An 18,180-nucleotide genomic window follows, 5' to 3' on the forward strand; every position below is an offset into this window, starting at 1 on the left:
AGATACAGGTCCTCATCATCTCACACCTGGACGATTGCATAGCTTCAAGGTTCTTCCAACTCAAGTCTATCCCTCACTCAGCTCTTAAAGTGATCTTCCTAAAGTCCAGACCTGACCATTTCACCCTCCTACTTAGTAAAACCCAGTGGTTCCCTGTCACCCCAGTGATCAAATATAAAATATGTTTAAAGCTATTCATAACCTGAAACCTAAAACATCCTCCCCCTTTCCAGTTTTCTTACCCCTTAACAACCTATCCCTCTTCTGCTCTCCTCTTCCCCACCTCTCCACAACCCTGCTGTGTACTCTGCAATCCAGTAACAGTGGCTCCTATACTCCCAGCTTTTTCACTGCCTGTCCCCCATGCCTGGAATGCTTACTCTCCTCATCTCTGCCTTCTAGATTCCCTTAAGTCCCAGCTAAAACTCCCACCTTCTATAAAAAGCTTCTGTTGATTATTTCCAATTTATCCTGCATATAGCTTTTCTTATACATAATTATTTGCATGTTGTATCTCTCTCTCATTGGAGTTGACAGCTCCTTGAGAGCAGAGATGGTCTTTTGCCTTCCTTTATATCTCTAGTGTTTAGCACAGTGCCTGGTTCTTAATAAACGTTTACTGATTGACTAACCTTCATTGGTTTTTCCATTACTCAAACTTCAACTTCCTTGTAGTGATCTCTTCATTTACGTTGTTGTAGTCATCGTACATACTCCTCTCCTGATTCTGCTTATTTCACTCTGCATCTGTTCAGATTTTGCCAAATTCTTCACACTTGTCACTTATTACTACAAAATATATTTATATACATTCATTTTTTCAGATATTCCCCAATTGATGGGCCCTCACTTTGCTTCTAGTGCTTTGCCACCACAAAGAGTACTGCTCTTAATATTTTGCTTTTTGTCTTTGATTTGCTGAGTATGTGCCCAGTTGTAGAATTTCTGGATCAAAGAGTATGGGCAGTTTAGTCTTTTTTCCTTATGACTAAACATTTATTTTCTTTCCTTTCCACTCCTTTTCCCATTGAAAAGGAAGAAAAACAAAATCCTTTGAACAAATAAGCAAAATACATGCCCACATTTGTCATATCCAAAACTCGATATTCATTTTGCCTCTTGAATCCATCATCTCTCTGTCAGGGTATGGGTAGTATGTATGCATCATCAGCCATCTTATATTTTACAGTGTTGTTATCGTATAAATTGTTCTTGTTCTGCTCACCTTACTCTATATCAATTCATGCAAGTCTTCCCAGTTTCTTTGAACCCTGTCCTTTTTTTTTGTCACTGATGAAATTTTTGAGCATTGTCCCCTAAATTCATTTTCCCCATAAACTTTGTGGTTTTTTTTATTGTTCAATTTTGCATTGTGTGATGCTTTTTGGGAACACATATGTTGCATTGTAGCAGAACTGACTGTACTATACTTTGTTCTGCTGTTCCCAAATTGATGAACACCCCCATAGTTTCCAGTTCTTTGCCACTACAAGAGAAGCTATGCATTTTTGTACATATGGTTCCTTTCTCCTTTCTTTGATCTCTTTGGGGTATAAGTCTAGTCTTGGGAATTGCTGAGTCAACGGGTATATATAGTATGGTGATTTGGGGTATAGTTCCAGATTGCTTTCCAGAGAAGTTGGACCAATTCAGAGCTCTGCTAACAGAGTATTAATGGGTCTGTTTCCCCACAATCTCTCCAACATTTGACATTTTCCTTTTTTGCAACTTTGCTAGTCTGGTGACTGTGAAGTGAACTCCTTTAATTTGCCATTTCCCTAATTATTAATGATTTGGAACATTTTTCTTATGGCTGTTGATGTCTTGAGTTTCTTTATTTGAAAATTGTTGCTTTGTATTGTATCCTTTGACCATTTATCAATTAGAGAATACCTGTTATTCAGTAAGCTCCTTGTGTATGTTGGAAATGAGATCTCTATCAAAGAAACTTGCTGCAAAGATTTCCCCCCAGTTAATTATTTCCCTTCTAATTTTAGCTGCATTTGTTTTGTTTGTGCCAAAACTTTGTATAATCGGTCCAAATTGATATTGAGGACAGTTGGATCACTTGACTGCTCCACCAACAGTGCCTTAGTGTGCCTGTCTTTCCACAGCCTCTCCAATATTCACTGTTCCCATCTTTGCTCTTCATCTTTTTCAGTTTGCTTGGTGTTATGAGGAAAGCTCAGATTTGTTTTAAATTTCTTTTACTCTTAGTGATTGGAGTATGTTTTCATGTAGTCATTTATAGTTTTCGGTTTTTATTAAAACTGTTGAAATCCCTCGGCCATTTTATCTGTTGGTGTCAAGGCACTACCATTCTCCCAGTCACATAGGGTTAAAGGTGTCATCTTCAACTCCTCACTCTCACCCCACATATCTGGTCTGTTGCCAAGACTTGTCCCTTCACAACATCTCCCATGGATATCCTCTTTGCTACATTCAGTAGCCATCACCCTGGTGCAAGCCCTGATCATCACACACTTGAACTGTTGCAATAGTCTTCCATCATAACCAATTGGTCTTCCTGTGTCAGATGTCTCCCCACTCATGTGCCAAAACTATCTTCTTAAAGAGCAGACCTGACTAGGTCACTCTTCTGTTTAATAAATTCCACAATCCTCTCTTTGACTTTTAAAGCCTTTCACAACCTGGCCCCTTCCAGTCCTGTTAACCCTACCTTAAAATTTATTCTCCTCTATGTATCTAAGACCATTGGCCTTCTTGCTGTTCCTCACATTCTATCTCTTGAGTCTATACCTTTTCACTGGCTGTCTCCCATACCTGTAATCCTCTCTTTTTGTGTGTACATCTTTCAAGATTCAACTCAAATCCAACTTTCTACAAGAGGCTTTTCCCAATCTCTCCAAATCTAAGTTCTTCCCTCTAAGATTACCTCCTATTTACCTTGTGTATACACACACACATACACACACACACACACACACACACACACACACACACATACATATATACGTATTTATGTACATACATTGCCTTCTCCATTCACGTGTGAGCTCCTTGCTAGCTATTTTTCCTTTTCTTTGTATTAGTACTGGTGCTTAGCCCAGTTCTTGGCACATGGTTAAGCATTTAACAAGTGAATGGCTGAAACAATATTTTTTAAAATTTGATTTTAGAAGAGTCTTGGTTTATATAAAAAACTGTTAGGATATCAGTGTTAGAGCTGAGGATAAATATTTGAAGTCCACTCCTAGAACAATTGACTTCTTTGCCTTTTACTTTCTTTTACCAAATACCTTATTTGTTTTAACTTAAAGGTAATCGCGTTCCTTTTCTATATGCCATTGTCACTACTGAAATTAGATTAATATAACCTAAGCCATTTCACAAAGGAGCAATAAATATTTTTACTCTGTACATCTTAGCCTTGTTAGAAATAACTTTAATTTCTGTTTTTCCCCATTCATAAAACTTTTGTTCCACTTAACATCAACTTAATACATATGTTCTTCACAGTTATACTTAGATTACTCATGAAAATTTCGTAAGACATTAAACAAAACTAACCATCGTATCAAGTTATTTCCCTGTTTACTGTTTTCTTGTCACATGCTTGTTTGGCAAGTAGAAAAAAAATTACAGAAGAAAAAAACATAACGTTAAGTTAAATACCTGAGGTTTTTTGGTTTACTGCTGTGCTTTTTATACAGTTGACTTTATGAATATCAAGCAGTTCGTTTTTACTGCATCTTTACTTATTTGTTCTTTGGTTAGCTAAACCATTTAAATACAAATAAAATGAGGAGTAAAATATGCAAAAATAATGAAGGCAAACAGCAGGTAACTTTACAAATAATGGAATGGAAACTATTTCTGCCCATCTCCAGAGTAAATTTACTGGTTTAACCAAACTTTGTCTTAAGGAACACTTGCAACTGCAGTCATAAAGGTGAACATGTTTAGTTTGTGTATTCCAAAGATACACATGGTAAGAGGTGTAATATGGGACATTGATTTCTACCACAACTATGAGTGTTCCAACCCTAAAGTACCTACAAGAATTAAACCTGTGGCTGGAACTATTTATCCCCTCCCTCTCCTCCAATTGCAGGCCAATCTGTAGGCAGTTTTCTTTGTTTAGACAGAGAACTTGTTTTAAACACTAGTGTTGTGAAATCACAGCATACCAAAAGTACTATGCCAAACATGTAAACCATGTATTAAAATTTCATATCTCCATGTCGGCCACCTTGGATGAAAATGTTATAGTAACATAACAGAATGTTAACTGGTTCTACTCTCCTAATATTAAACATAAAAACCACATTGGAGATATTATATATCCAAATAGAAGTAACAATAATAAATCATAAACAAAAACTATGTGGGACAGCATGGATGACAAAAATGGTCTACTGCGTAAATTTAGAATGAGACTGACAAAAATTAGAAGGCTGGTGAATTCTCCCTCCTCCTCCTGCTTCATCTTCATCTTCTTGGGTGTCTACTGTCCACAATGTCATATTGTCTCTCAATAATTGCATTATAAGTGTGCTGATTTTTGTATGATTCTTCACTTAAATGTATCAAGTTTAGCAATGGCTTCATCAAAAGCTATCTTTACAAGGGAACAGGTTTTCTCCAGAGAGCTCAGTATCTCATAATAGAATACAGAGAAGTTCAACACCCTCTCCTTTTTACTGATTTCAGATGCTTCTTGATGCTCTTGTTATGATTGATCCACTTGTCCTTTCTTGTAATCACCAGCAGCAACCTCAGCCAAATAACAGGACTAGTCTCCTTTTGTTTTCAAATAGCAAATTTTCTTTTTTCTTGTGAAGGGTTAGGAACCAAGAACTTTTCCAAGAGATAAAGGACTTCATTGCAGATATCTGTTAATTCAATTTTCTCTCTATTCTTGGGCCATCTGCTGTTTTTTCTCAGCACCTTCCGTCTTTTGCTCAGTACTTGAAACAATCTCTCCGAAATGACCACTGGGCTCCTGTGACATTTTTGTAAGCAACAAAGAGATAATTCCCCTCTTCATTGGATCATTCAATTCCTTGTTTACAGACTTCATGCAAGCTACCATGTCATCTTATTGCTCAGTCAATTTGACCTTACCTATGACTGAAATTCATTCTGTGCCTAGAGTAAAAGGTTCAGCAGTCTCTGGATAGAGACAGTAGCAGCAGTAGAGTTGACTCTCTGCCTCCCCATGTCTCTCAGTTCACAGCCCCAGCCACCAAAAACCATATAATGCTCATTAGCATCTTTTGAGATCCTTCCTGAGCTATAAGTTCTCATTTAGATGCTTTCTTTACTTTGCCATGTTAGGATGAATATCTTACTAAAACTTTATACTTTGACATGCCACAGCAATTATTATTTTTGTTTTTCTATCCAGATGCAGAGCTTACAAGGTGGTACAGAAGCCATTGCCCTTTTGGATCAGTTAGAAGCAGATTATTATGATCTGCAACTTCAGTTGTATGAAGTACAGTTTGAGATCTTGAAGTGTGAGGAGTTACTGCTAACAGCTCAACTTGAAAGCATCAAGAGACTTGTGTCAGGTACATATAGTAGACATTTTCTTCTACAAAGGTACATAGGCTGTTAAACTGTAAGGATTGGTGGGAAATTGAAATGGAAGCAACAGCTGCATTTCTGTTAAAGGACAAGAAAATTCTAACAAAAGTACTCTTTTAAAAAAGGACTTCTTCCAAAGGTTTGATGAGTAGTCTATTTGACTTTTAGTATCTTTGAATCTTTTTTTGGAAGTTTCATTTGGGTTATCAAAAATAAAATGAAGAAAAGGTTTTTTTAAAAAAATTTTGAGTCCAGTAATGTGGATTCTTTAGAAAGTATGTCCTTGATTAAATCTTTTTATTAAAGCAGGTATTCTTTAAGTAATGTGCAGCAACATTAAGCACACAAGAATATGTGTATGTAGTCTCTAGTTTTTACTGCATTTTTTATTAATTGCATTAGATTTTATCACTTGAAAAATTTGAATATTTGAAACATTTTTTAAATGTGTGGAAGAGACCAGAAGGAAGGTCACAGGAAATACAGAGAAGCAGAACAGCTTTTAAATTATCCATGAAACAACATATATGAAAAGAAAAACAAGTTGTCCATAATAGAGATTTATAGCTTCATTTATAATCATTTTCCTTTTAGTCTGTGTATGAAAATACTCATCTTATTTGGTATTTCTTAAGTTCAGATTTTTTTTTAAAGATCTTTAATATAAGAGGTTTGTACTGATAAACTTTGGAGAAATGGAAGAAGGAAATACTGAAGGTATAAGCATATGCTTAAAGTACCTTATTACAGTCCTTAAAGTTGGAATTTGGTAACTCTTAGTAAAAGTAGCAACCCCACTGGTTGCTTATTTTGTAAGAACCCATAGAAAAAGAGGCATAAGGTTCACAATCATTATGAACTATTGTTTGTTTATGAGGATGACACTACTGACCCACCATCAGTGGGGCTCAGGATTTGAATTGATTTTTCCAGTACCTTGTTCCCTTTGGGGCCATTAGCATACACTTACAAAGTGATTAGCAGGAATTAGTATAATATAAATATGACCATGCAGAGGTAATTGACCCAGTTGGGAATCAAAACTTGTAACTTTGACTGTTTTAGCACAATGTTTAAACCCAAGTCATATAAAAGTTCATAGATTTTGGGTATTTGCCCATTTTCTCTTATGCTTCTCACTTGTGTCACAGGCTTCTCTTCTGTGCTTCCAGTTCTTCTTCCACTGTCACCTTCCTCACTGAAACAATTCAGAAAGTGGTGCTTTTATGCCTTGATTACTGATGCACCAAGCCCATTCCCTTTCTAGCCAAATTAACTAAATAAGTTTCCTGAGTCCAATCTAGAAGATGTGGTTAAGCCACCTCAGACCTCTCAGATGAGAAGATAATTGTTTCTGGCCACTCAGATTCAGTAGTTAAGATTCCACTTAGAAGCCAAGAGTTAGTTGCTTTTATAGTTTTTGTTTGTTTTTGTTTCCTTTGATAGCTTTAGCTTAAAAGATAAATGGTATGGTGCTCATTAAGAGAAAAGCAATTTGTGCTTTTTATAACCTCTGACTTTTATACTACTACAACGTGGTCCAAGTGGGCTGTTGTTGAAAGCTACCAAGCAGTTTCAGCACATACAGATCTGGTTAAAGTAGTGAGCACACAACAATAATATGAGCAGCAGGTTTTCATTTTGGTTATCAGAAAATATTTATTAAACATCTTCTGCAGTACACTATACTAATCACAAGGAATTTAACACTATGTCTCCCTCAAGGGGTTTGCTATAGTGGGGAGACAAGATATAGGTGGGGAAAGTTTAAATAATTTGAGGTATATGTATGTGCTAGATATTAAATGACATTATTAGGCTTAGGTAGGTTTCCAAGGTTTTTATCAATGAATGAGGTTTAGTCCCAAGCCCACCATTTTTTATTTTCGTCTTTGAGTGGAATGAATGAATGAATAAAAAAAAAGCATTATCAGTCAATATATACCAAGTCCTGTGGAAATACAAATTCAAAAGCAAAGATAGTCTCAGCTCTCATGGAATTTACATTCCAATGGGGGAAATCACACAGGTAAGAGAAAGATAGCTGAAAAGGGTAACTTTGATTCTGGGGGAAGAGAGTATGGTACCTGGAGATAAGCTAACACACCCCTTTCTGGAGTAATTGCCAAAGCTGATTAGATCATAATTCCAGTACTGGATGGCTTGGTAAGGCTATGTGTCTAAGGCCATCTGAAATAGTGAACTAAATAAAACAATCATCAATATGGAGAGCAAAACCCAAGGACATAGTTTCTGGTGTAAGAATTTTGTCCAGTAATTAAATGATAGGATATAGAATACATGCTCATTAAGTGTTCAAATGAAACCAAGCTGAAGGAAGATGAAGGTAATTAAGGATGGACCCTTGAAAGATGAGTACAAATTCAAAAGTCAGGTTGGACTAATCAAAACTTAAATAACATTTTATTGAGGAACAAGAAATGCAGAATGACAGTGCAGTTAGGCAGAGAAAATAACACATATAAACAATCAAATAAGAGGCTATCAATTTAAAATAAGATAAACAAGGAATCATCTACATAGTATATGTCAGAAAACAGTCTCTGTATTATTGGTATGCATAAACAGAAATAGAACATAAACAAAAGCAATCCTGTTATACTCAGCACTTGTCAGACATTAGATTACTGTGTAATGATCTGAAGATGTTGGAGTAAATTCTTCAAAGAATGTTAACTTCGATTAGAAAATATGTATGCAAAACAAGGGTTCTTCATCTGGGTTCTTTGAACTTTGAAAAAAAAGGTTGATAACTGTATTTCAGTATGAATTTAAAACCATTATTTTGAAAAGGGATCTATAGGCTTCATCCTATTGTCATAGAATCCATGACACAAAGAACGTGAAGAAACCCAAGTTAGAAAGTTATGAGAATTTAGATCATTCAGCTTGAGGTTTTCAGAGTTTGAAACATATTTACGTAAGTAAGCGAAAAAAAATTAGCTTAAACTTTATTACAGAGTATGGATTATGAATTATGTAATTAGATAAAATTGTGAGTTGTGGAATTAGAGAAAAAAATTAAAAAATCTTAAGGGAATTCAGGCATACTGATTTTCTGTTAACTATTTTAACAAGTTTAGGCCTGCTTAAAACTAGAAATATGCTTAGATGACTTTGGGTCTTTTTGCACTGATTAAGAATAAAGAACAATGAGGGAAAGCCCTGGTTGAATTAATGAAGAGTCAAAACTATAGGTTCTTATAGTTTTTCTTATTTCTAAGCAAAGCCCACAAAGTAACTAATAGGACTAACCATTCATAAAATGTTACTACCTAGAGGCCTCACTGTAATGGCTAATTACATACACAGAGTGAGGAGTGTTTTAGGTGCTTGATCATCTTTACTCTTCAGAATTATGTCTTAGGTTAATTAGTTAATTTACTTAACCACATCCCTCTTTTTTCCCCCTAGCCAGAGTAAGTGTAAACCTTGACCTAACTCATGTCAAAGTTTCCACAGATGCAGAATTAATGAGGATCCAAACTAATGTGTTTTTCCCCCATTTTATTGACTTTTCGTAACAGAAAAGAGAGATGAAGTAGTATATTATGACACTTACGAAAGTATGGAGGCAATGCTTGAAAAGGAAGAGATGGCTGCATCTCTACATCTACAGAGGGAAGAGTTGCAGAAACTTCAACAGAAAGCTCGGCAATTGGAAGCAAGGCGTGGGCGCGTTTCAGCCAAGAAAGCCTACCTCAGGAACAAAAAGGTTTCATATTTAAAATTTTCCTCAAATATATAATACAGTTTTAAATTCTCCTTGCAGGCATTATTTTTTCTGTAGCCACACTGAAAATTCTAGTGGACTTGTAAGAAATTCTAAAAGATTGAATTCCTGAAGCTAGGTTGAGTACCTCTTTTTATTACTTAGCTTGAAAAGAACTGACAAATTTAGTTCTCCTTTGTAGACTCTCCACCCCCAAAGGGAAAAAAGAAAAATGACAACGATGTCGTGCTTACCAACGTCTCTGCTTAAATTTGAATCAGTTAAGTGGCATGTTCCTACTAGTCTGTCACAGAGTAGCTTAGGTATTCTTAAGAATATTCTTCTGAACTTTTTTCTTCTACCCAGCTTGGGCCTGGCTTCTCTTTTTCTTCTTCTTCTTTTCCTCCTCCTCTCCTTCCTTCCTTCCTTTCTTCCTTCCTTCCTTCTTTCCTTCCTTCTTTCTCTCTCTCTGTCTCTCTGTTTTGAGGATGCTAATCTTAATTCCATAGTCTGATTAGTGAATTCACTTAGCTTTTTAAAAGGAAATGAATTTTAATTTTATTTTGACTTTCGCTGACAATTATAAATATTAAAATTTTAACAGTTTATAAGAAAAATGATCATAAATGAGAATATATTTATACAACTTGTTATTTACCTTTTCTTAACCCTACTCCAAGAGATAACACTATAGCTTTCTTTACAGTGTTTTTAATATGTATGTTGATATTATTGTTTCTTTCTCTGTTTGTAGCTTTTGTGATCTTTAAGTTATACTGTTCTTTGCATCACTTCATGTAAGCCCTCTCACACTGGAAAATTAATTTTTATACACCTTTCATTTGTCTTCTCTTCATATTATGTTGTGTTGAAAGTACTTGAATGGAAATACTTGTGTTGAAAATTGAACTTTTTTTTTTTTGCAAAGTAAAGCTGTAGGGTTTTTTTATGCTATGTGACATCAACAGACATTTTATGGAATTTGAAACAGCCACAAGGAAAATAACTAAATATGAATGAAAACCAACACTAACACAAAATAGTATTTGTGTGTTCTTTACAAATTAGGTAAGGCCTCTTGGCTCTACCTGTAGTATTCTTTTCCAAGCACACACATCATTATAACTTTGGTTCTTCTCCTCCTGTCCTCTCTCTCCTTCCCCACTCACTTAAGAAAATGGAGAATCCCAAGCATTCTTTTCAGTGCTTCTTGACCCTGGTATCAAGTTCTCAGTAATTTGTTCTCTTTTTGCAAGCCTCAGTCACAAAAAAGCACTGCCTACTAGCACTGTGACTTTATTCAAAAAGTAGGTGTCCTAGCATTTTTCATTCCATGCTATTTCAAAGACCCATAGGATTTTCACTCTTCTTGGTTCAAAAAAAAAATCCCATTATTGTATCCTCTGTAAGTAGGTATGAGTGCCATCTAGCTTATAAATATGCAAGTAAATATTGTTAGAATTTGGAAATGGCTTTCACATTATACATGGAGGAAATGATTTGGGAAGGAAATGTTTTAAATGCTTTTGATGGGAATGATGTTTAAGCTACCTAAGACTGATTCCAAGTGTTGTAAAAGCACCAATTTGCATATAATCACAAGTCACAGTCTTTTGCATTTGTGTAGTCCTGCCTGAATGTTTTTCCTCTTATAAACTATTTGATCTGCTCAACTACCTTATGAGGTAGGTAGAATAGATATTTTAAAGACCCATTTTCCAGTGAAGACTAGGCTATGAACAGATTAAATAATTTTCCTAAAATCATACTGCTAGTTAATGATACAACTAAGACTTAAACAAAGTCCCTTAACTCCTGGCTACTTAATCTTTTAGAGTAGATCCCTATAGAATTCCCAGAACTTTTGCTAGGTGCCAAGTATACAAACACCAACAACAACCACCAAAAAAATCAGTGTGCCCTACAGGTGGCTTCTATTCTAAGAACTTCTGTCCTGCTTGAAAATATAATTGATTTTATAATTATGTATAAACTGGTTTTAGTTTTTACTGTTAATTGGCTTACAGAAAAATTATTGTTCATGATGACTGCTAATTTTTAAATAAATTTAGATTGCCTTTTATCTTAAAATAATATTGGCTTAATCAGACAGAGGAAAATCCACCCCTAAACGATTTGGCAATATTTTACTAGTAGCTTCAGGATGTCTGTGATAAGGTGATGTTAAGTAACATAGGATTATAATTCTTCTCTTTTCGTTATTCAGAACCAGTGATGAAATATGTGCATATTACATGTATATTGGAAGTTCTATCTTTTTGCCTGATAGTGGTTAGAACTAGTGTTAAATCAGCCTAAAGTCTAACCTTTTGTAAAAATACAACCCTTTTTAATGATACTCAAGGACTGCTAAAGGTAATCCTTTGAGTATCATTAATAAGGGTTGTATTTCCAAGGATGCACAATTTTATGCTTTGTTTCTTGTGCCAAACGGGTACAATCTTGCTAGTGATAATTCCTGGTATGCGATAGATTTGGGCTTTATTCTTACTTCCCTGTTCGTTTGGCTATTTGTATGTAGTAAGTTAGTATGTAAACAACTTTTAACAAGTGAGTTTAAGACCCATCATTATCAAAAGAAGCCTGTTTTGTCTTTGTTCTCTTTGCTTAATGTCTTCTTTTTGTGACTCTTTCCTCATCCGTTTATCTGGCTGTCAAGCTCTTTTGCCTTTCTGTCACCTTCTCCAGGCTGCATGCTTTCTGCTATTAGACATGTGCTCAGAATCTCTTCTAATCATCTGCCCGTCCCCTCCTCCCCACACACACAACCAACAGATCTATTAACACATAATATCCATTGGCAAAATATGCCAGCAGACTACTGCTTGGCAAGTGGCCTATGTTATCATTTCAGTGGCATTTATTTAATAAGAATTGGGTTGAGTCAGCTCTCTAAATACTATGAAAGAGAAACAAGTTAGAAGTATTTACTTTAAGATACAGTATATAAAAAAGTCCAAAGAGTAGATTTGTGACCTCTTTTTTGTTTATGAAGGTAATGTGTCACAGATTTTGAAGTGGCACAACACACAGAAGGAATACAATATTAGTATTTTACTTCCTGCATGATTTAAATGGTTATGATTTAGAATCTTAAAACAATTTCTCTTTAGTTCTGTTTAAGTGCTTATAAGCAGACATATAGCTCTGAATCAGATTTTGAGGGAGCAATTGTTTGGATCTTCACAAAACCTTTTTTTTTTTAATTCTTCCTTGTGGCATGGAGGTGACTGAGTCCTTAGGGTGATGCTAGAAGAGCACAAGAACTGGCAGGTTCTACCATGCTGGGAAGGTTTAATGCTGACAGTGGGATGTGTCTACTTCGCTCATGATGAGCATAAGCAAAAAGGCCACCATAAGCTAATCAATCAACAAGTATTTATTAAGCACCTACTATGTGTCAGACTTAGTAGTCTGGGCTAGCAAATGAGGACATAAAGGCAAAAATGAAAAGTCCTTGACCTCAAGGAGATTATGTTCTATCAGGAAAGACAAATACACATATTATAGAGGTATTAAATAAAATAAATATAATTTTTTTGGGGAAAGACCTCATATAAAAGGTGAGCAGTTAAACTGAGTCTTTGAGGAAACTGCATTCTAAGAAGTAAATGCGAGGAAGAGGTACATTCCAGGCACGTTGGGCAACCAGTGCAAAAGCATAGTGTAGAGGGTGAAATGTCATGTGAAATGAAATGGAAAGCCATTAGGAGACCAATTTGACTCAAGAATAGAGTTTATGGGGGAGGGGGGATAATGCTGAAAAACTAAGTTGGGGTCAAGTTGTAAAGAGTTTTACATTTCAAATAGAAGAGTTTATATTTAATCCTAGTAGTGATAGAGACCCATTAGAATTTTAATAGAGTGAGATTTGCCCCAGGTGGATAGTTAGGAGGGGGAGGACTTGAGACAGGGAAGTTAATTAGAAGGTTATTGCCATATTCCAGATGAGCAGTGATGAGAGCCTTAGAGTTCTGGCCCTAGGCATGTTGAGTTTCAGGTACCTGTGAGATAGCCATTATAAAACATACAGTAAGCAGTTGGTGATATGTGACTAGAGCTCAGGAGAACTATGAACCAGTTCAGCTCTACAGTGTCCTCCTCTCTTGATTCCCTGGCCCTCTTATCAAATCATATTGCTAATTGCTCCTAGCCATTGCTCAGCCTTGGAATTCTCCCACCATTCATCATTTTCAGTCCTACACAAATGCTGCTGAACAAAGATGGAGAACAACCATTCTTACTGGCTCCACCACAAATTTATGTTACACATCATCTGGGCCCTTACTAGGCAGTCCTCCTATACTGTACTATACTTCCTTTATCCACTATCTCATTCTCTACGGTGGCTCTTCAAGATCTCTTCATCCTTCCTCATCCTCCCAAAGATCCTCTTACCCTATTCTCTCAGCTGAGAATTTTGCCTCTTAATTTTACAGAAAAAAAAAATGAGATCATTCGCTATGACCCTCTTTGTTTCCTGTCACTCAGATGCCTCCTGCCACTATCTCCTCAATTTTCATTTTTGGCAGCATATTTCAAATATGCCCCTTCAATCCTCTGATACTACCAGCACCCTGGTGCAGGTCCTCATCACCTCATACCAGGACTACTACCATAGCCTGCTGGTGTATCTGCCTGTCTCAAGTCTCTTTCCACTCCAATTTATCCTCTATTCATTCATTAAAATGATTTTCTTAAAGCATAGGTATGTCCATGTCACCCACCTACTCAATAAATTCCCTTTCCAGTATTCTTACAACTTTATTTCCTGCCACATAGTCTTTGATCCAGTGATAGTGGCTTCTTGGCTGTTTCACAAACAAGACACTCCATCTTGGCTGTCCCCCATGCCTGGAAGGATCTCCCTCCTCTGCTTTTAATTATTGACCTCCCTGGCTTCCCTTTAAGTCCCAACTAAAATGCCATCTTCTGTAGGAAGCCTTCCTTAACCCCTCTGTATTCTAGTGCTTTCACTCTGTCAAAAGTTTTCTCTTTATGCCATATATGTTAATTTGTATGTATCTGTTAGCATATTGTCTCCCCCATTAGATCATGAGTTCCTTGGAGACAGAAACTGTCTTTTGTATCCCCAGTACTTAGTATGATACCTGGCACATAGTAGGTGCTTAATAAATGTTGATTAATCAATCAAAAGTCATCAGCAATTAACAGTCAGTTTGATTGATTGGATAGCATGTAGATTGAGGATCTAAATGAGCCTTTCCTCATAATTTAAAAAAAATGCATTAAAATCAACCAATGAAGCATAGAAGAAGAGTAGCATGTGAAACAGTCTGCACTTAGTACAAGGGAAGGAATTTATTTCTTTATCTCTTCTCCAAACTGTTACAGTTATATAATATTTGATTTGGTTTTAGTGTTCTTTTCATTTATGATATTCATGAATGTTATCTTAGTTTATCCTTACTTTACTCTGTATCAGAATATATACATCTCCCCATGTTTCTCTGAATTCCTCATAGTCCTAAAGTTCTTATAGTCAATTATTTCTTACATCACAGTAAGAAATGTTGCAGTAATATTTCATTACATTCATAGACCATAGTTTTTTCATCCCATGACCCAAACAAAGAGTGCCCACTTTGTTTTTATTTCTTTGCTATCACGTATTTTGGTATATATGGGTTCTTACTTTTTGTCTTTGAGAGGTATGTGCCTAATAATGGAATCTCTACATCAAAAGATATAAAACAGTTTAGTTACTTTTTTAAAAGCATAATTCTATTGATTTAAATTAAGTCTTGTCCATGGTAACTTCCAGATGGGCCAATTTCAGACTTATCTGCAAGTTCAGTGTTCCACCTTGCTGCATAATAAATAACAGAATCCAAGCCCTTAAAAGAAAAAGAGACAGGCTATGGAAGACCCTCAAGAAGCAATACATACTCTTACTAGGGCTATCCCTGGTCAAGAAAGAACCAGAAGGACTTTATTTCCTATAACTGTAAGATTTACCATTCCACATTAAATTAAATTCTTAAAAAAAAAACAAAAACAAAACAGGTTGGTAGGTGGTACAGTGGATTGACTGTTGGATTAGAATCAGTAAGACCTGAGTTTGAATCCTCTCTTCAGTACTTATCGGCTGTGTGACCCTGGACAAGTCACTTAATCTCTCAACTCAATCTCCTCTTCTATAAAATGAGGTTAATAATAGCACCTACCTCACAGGGTTGTGGGTTTCAATGAAACAAATTTTGTCAAGTGTTTTGTGAACCTTAAAGCACTCTAAAAATGCTAGCTGTTATTATCACTACAATATTGAGTAGATTGTTTTCTTTTTTCATTACATTAGAAGAGAAAACAGAAGTAACAAGTAACCCAGATAATTTTTTTTTGTCCTATGGCAGAGTATTAATAGGTAATGATAATCCCATGCAACCAAAACATGGAGATAGTCCTTTGAAATCGTTTTAGTAGATTTAGATCCAAATCAAGACTTGGGGACATAGATTAAGGAAAACGGGATGCTCTTTAGGTTTTTCTAAATTCAGTATGCGTTTCAAGATAAGTAACATCCCCAAAGTTCCTACTAAGGTACGTCCAAGTTAGAAATTAAATAAATACCTTTGTATTTATCTGTTTGTTACATTATCTATATAAATATTTCTATTTGTTCATCTCTCCAAAAGTATTAAAGCATAATTCTAAATTGTTTTCCAGAGCAGATAATCCCTTCACAATTCCACCAGTAGTTTGTTAATTGTGCCTGACTTCCCATAGCCCCTCCAACATTGACTATTTCCATCTTTTGTCATCTTGCCCAGTTCGGGGATTCCTCAGATTAATTTTAATTTGCGTCCTTTTAAGGTGATTTGGAACAATTTGTTTTTTAAACCAATGGTTTAGTGGTTATCACTCATTTGCAGTCCTTCAGTGAACTATGTAGGTGCTATAATGTAGTACAGTGCTATAATGTAGTACTCAACTAGACACAGATCTCTGTGGATCACATGTTATTTTAGAAAACCACAAGTTAACGTTATCTATGTTATATTATATTTTTACTTATTTCATTTCCCAATTATATTTTAATCTTTCTCAGCTGCACTCAGAATTTTGTGGGTCCAAATTGGACACCTCTGGTATAGTGGATAGAGTGCTGGACTTGGATTTTGGAAGGCTCGGGTTCAAATTCTACCTCAAAATTACTAGTTGTATGAACCTGGGCATATCACTTAACTTTAATTTGCCTCAGTTTCCTCATATATAAAATTGGGCTAATAATAGCACCTACCTCACAAAATTGTTGTGAGGATTGAATAAGATAATATACGTAAAGTGCTTTGTAAATCTTATTTAAGTGTTGTATAAATTTTATTATTATCATTATTCCCCTTTGGACTGCTTTTATTGGGGAGTGTTGCCTATCTAGAAGTGACAGAATTTTGAAAGCATTGAGGTATTAATTTTTAAGATAAGTAAAATAGAAGACTGGAAAAATAATTGAAAGTTTTACCAAAATAAAATAGACAAAAAGACATTAGTGACAACCAAATTACATGCCTACTCTTTCAGCTCTACAAAATCTTTGAGAATGATCTACGCATATATCAAGGGCATCCTTGATGAACATAGGAAAAGGAGACATAGGAACTTTTGCAAACCATATTCTATAGTAGATCATATCTTTATGGCCACACAATTGTCTGAAAAGTGCTGTAAACAAATATTTCATTTTGTTTATTGTTTGTATAGCAAAATTATCCTCAAACAAGATATCTCCCTTGTATATGTCACATTCATCTCAAGATAATCTGATACAGTTAACAATATAAACACTATATGATCCTGCGATTATCAGTATCAAACCAGGCATGAAGAAAAGATGTATGTATATCCATGTCTGTTGTAGAATACCAAAAGGAGAGGTAGTCTAAATATGTAGCACAATCCTGCACATGCTTCCAGTTGTGATTTACATTATGCCAATTGTATCAAGTGCTACAATATTGCAGAACCTCTCATGAGATATAGTCCACCAGTATGTATGTCTTGAACAAACAGTGCTGATTGATAGTACAACTAGCCCAGACTTGAATAGGTAGAAGTGAACCAGCTGGCTTGCCCTTGTGAAACTGTGCAGCCTTCTCAACAAACTTGGGCTTCTCTATAAAATTAAAAAACTCACCACTCTAATGGCAGTATATTTCTGGCAATGCTATATGGCTGCAAATCAGGAAATACCGCATTCTACACAAAGTTGAAACTGAGAGGCACCAAAAGAGCATTAGATGAACTGGCCTGAGGTGTATATTAGTAGGGTATTACATGTTACCAATGATGATGCGCATGAAAGAAATGGCAAAAAGTGCATAGTCAAAGTAATGGCCTCTAAGGACCTTCCAGCCCTAAATTTATAATATCACATGTATGATCTAAAAAGGAAGTGAGCTGGTGAAAAGAGCTGCCTTTGGTGCCCATGAAATATTAAAATATCTGTCACATCTATTAGATCCTCTCTAGAGGATTTATTAAAAAAAAAAAAGGAAAATAATCACAGGGTATGTGAGCTGAGATGGGCTATAGTTTCTAGGGATTAAAGGAATGCCTCTATCAGTGAGATAACTGATCCACTGAATTATTCAAGAAGTATGTGGCATTGTATCACATACCCACCCATCCTTCCCCAGTCTTCAGCATGAGTGTAAATAGCTGCATGGTACATCATCCTTCGATTTTTTTTCTGTTTATTTGCCAAATTTTCATAAAGCATTATTACTTATAGTAACAGTCACATTTGTATGTAGCTCTGTAAGAGTATAGAAATGTATTTTCCTCTCAGATAACCCTGTGATGAGATACACAGTGCAGCTATTATATATCCTCATTTTATAGATGAGGAAACA

General features: G+C 35.6%; 1 protein-coding gene across 3 annotated transcripts in view; it reads left to right on the forward strand.

The window, feature by feature from the left end:
* JMY (junction mediating and regulatory protein, p53 cofactor) overlaps nucleotides 1-18,180 on the forward strand; it is a 107,269-nt gene that overhangs the window by 65,554 nt on the left and 23,535 nt on the right. For all 3 annotated transcript variants that reach the window (XM_020998380.2, XM_020998379.2, XM_020998381.2), the window contains exons 5-6: nucleotides 5,372-5,537; nucleotides 9,102-9,289. In XM_020998380.2, the coding sequence (XP_020854039.1) occupies nucleotides 5,372-5,537; nucleotides 9,102-9,289 (354 nt within the window). The remainder of the gene's footprint in view (nucleotides 1-5,371; nucleotides 5,538-9,101; nucleotides 9,290-18,180) is intronic.

Source organism: Phascolarctos cinereus, unplaced genomic scaffold (genome assembly GCF_003287225.1).
Source record: "Phascolarctos cinereus isolate Bilbo 61053 unplaced genomic scaffold, phaCin_HiC Scaffold_4;HRSCAF=312, whole genome shotgun sequence".
Classification (NCBI taxonomy): Eukaryota; Metazoa; Chordata; class Mammalia; order Diprotodontia; family Phascolarctidae; genus Phascolarctos; species Phascolarctos cinereus.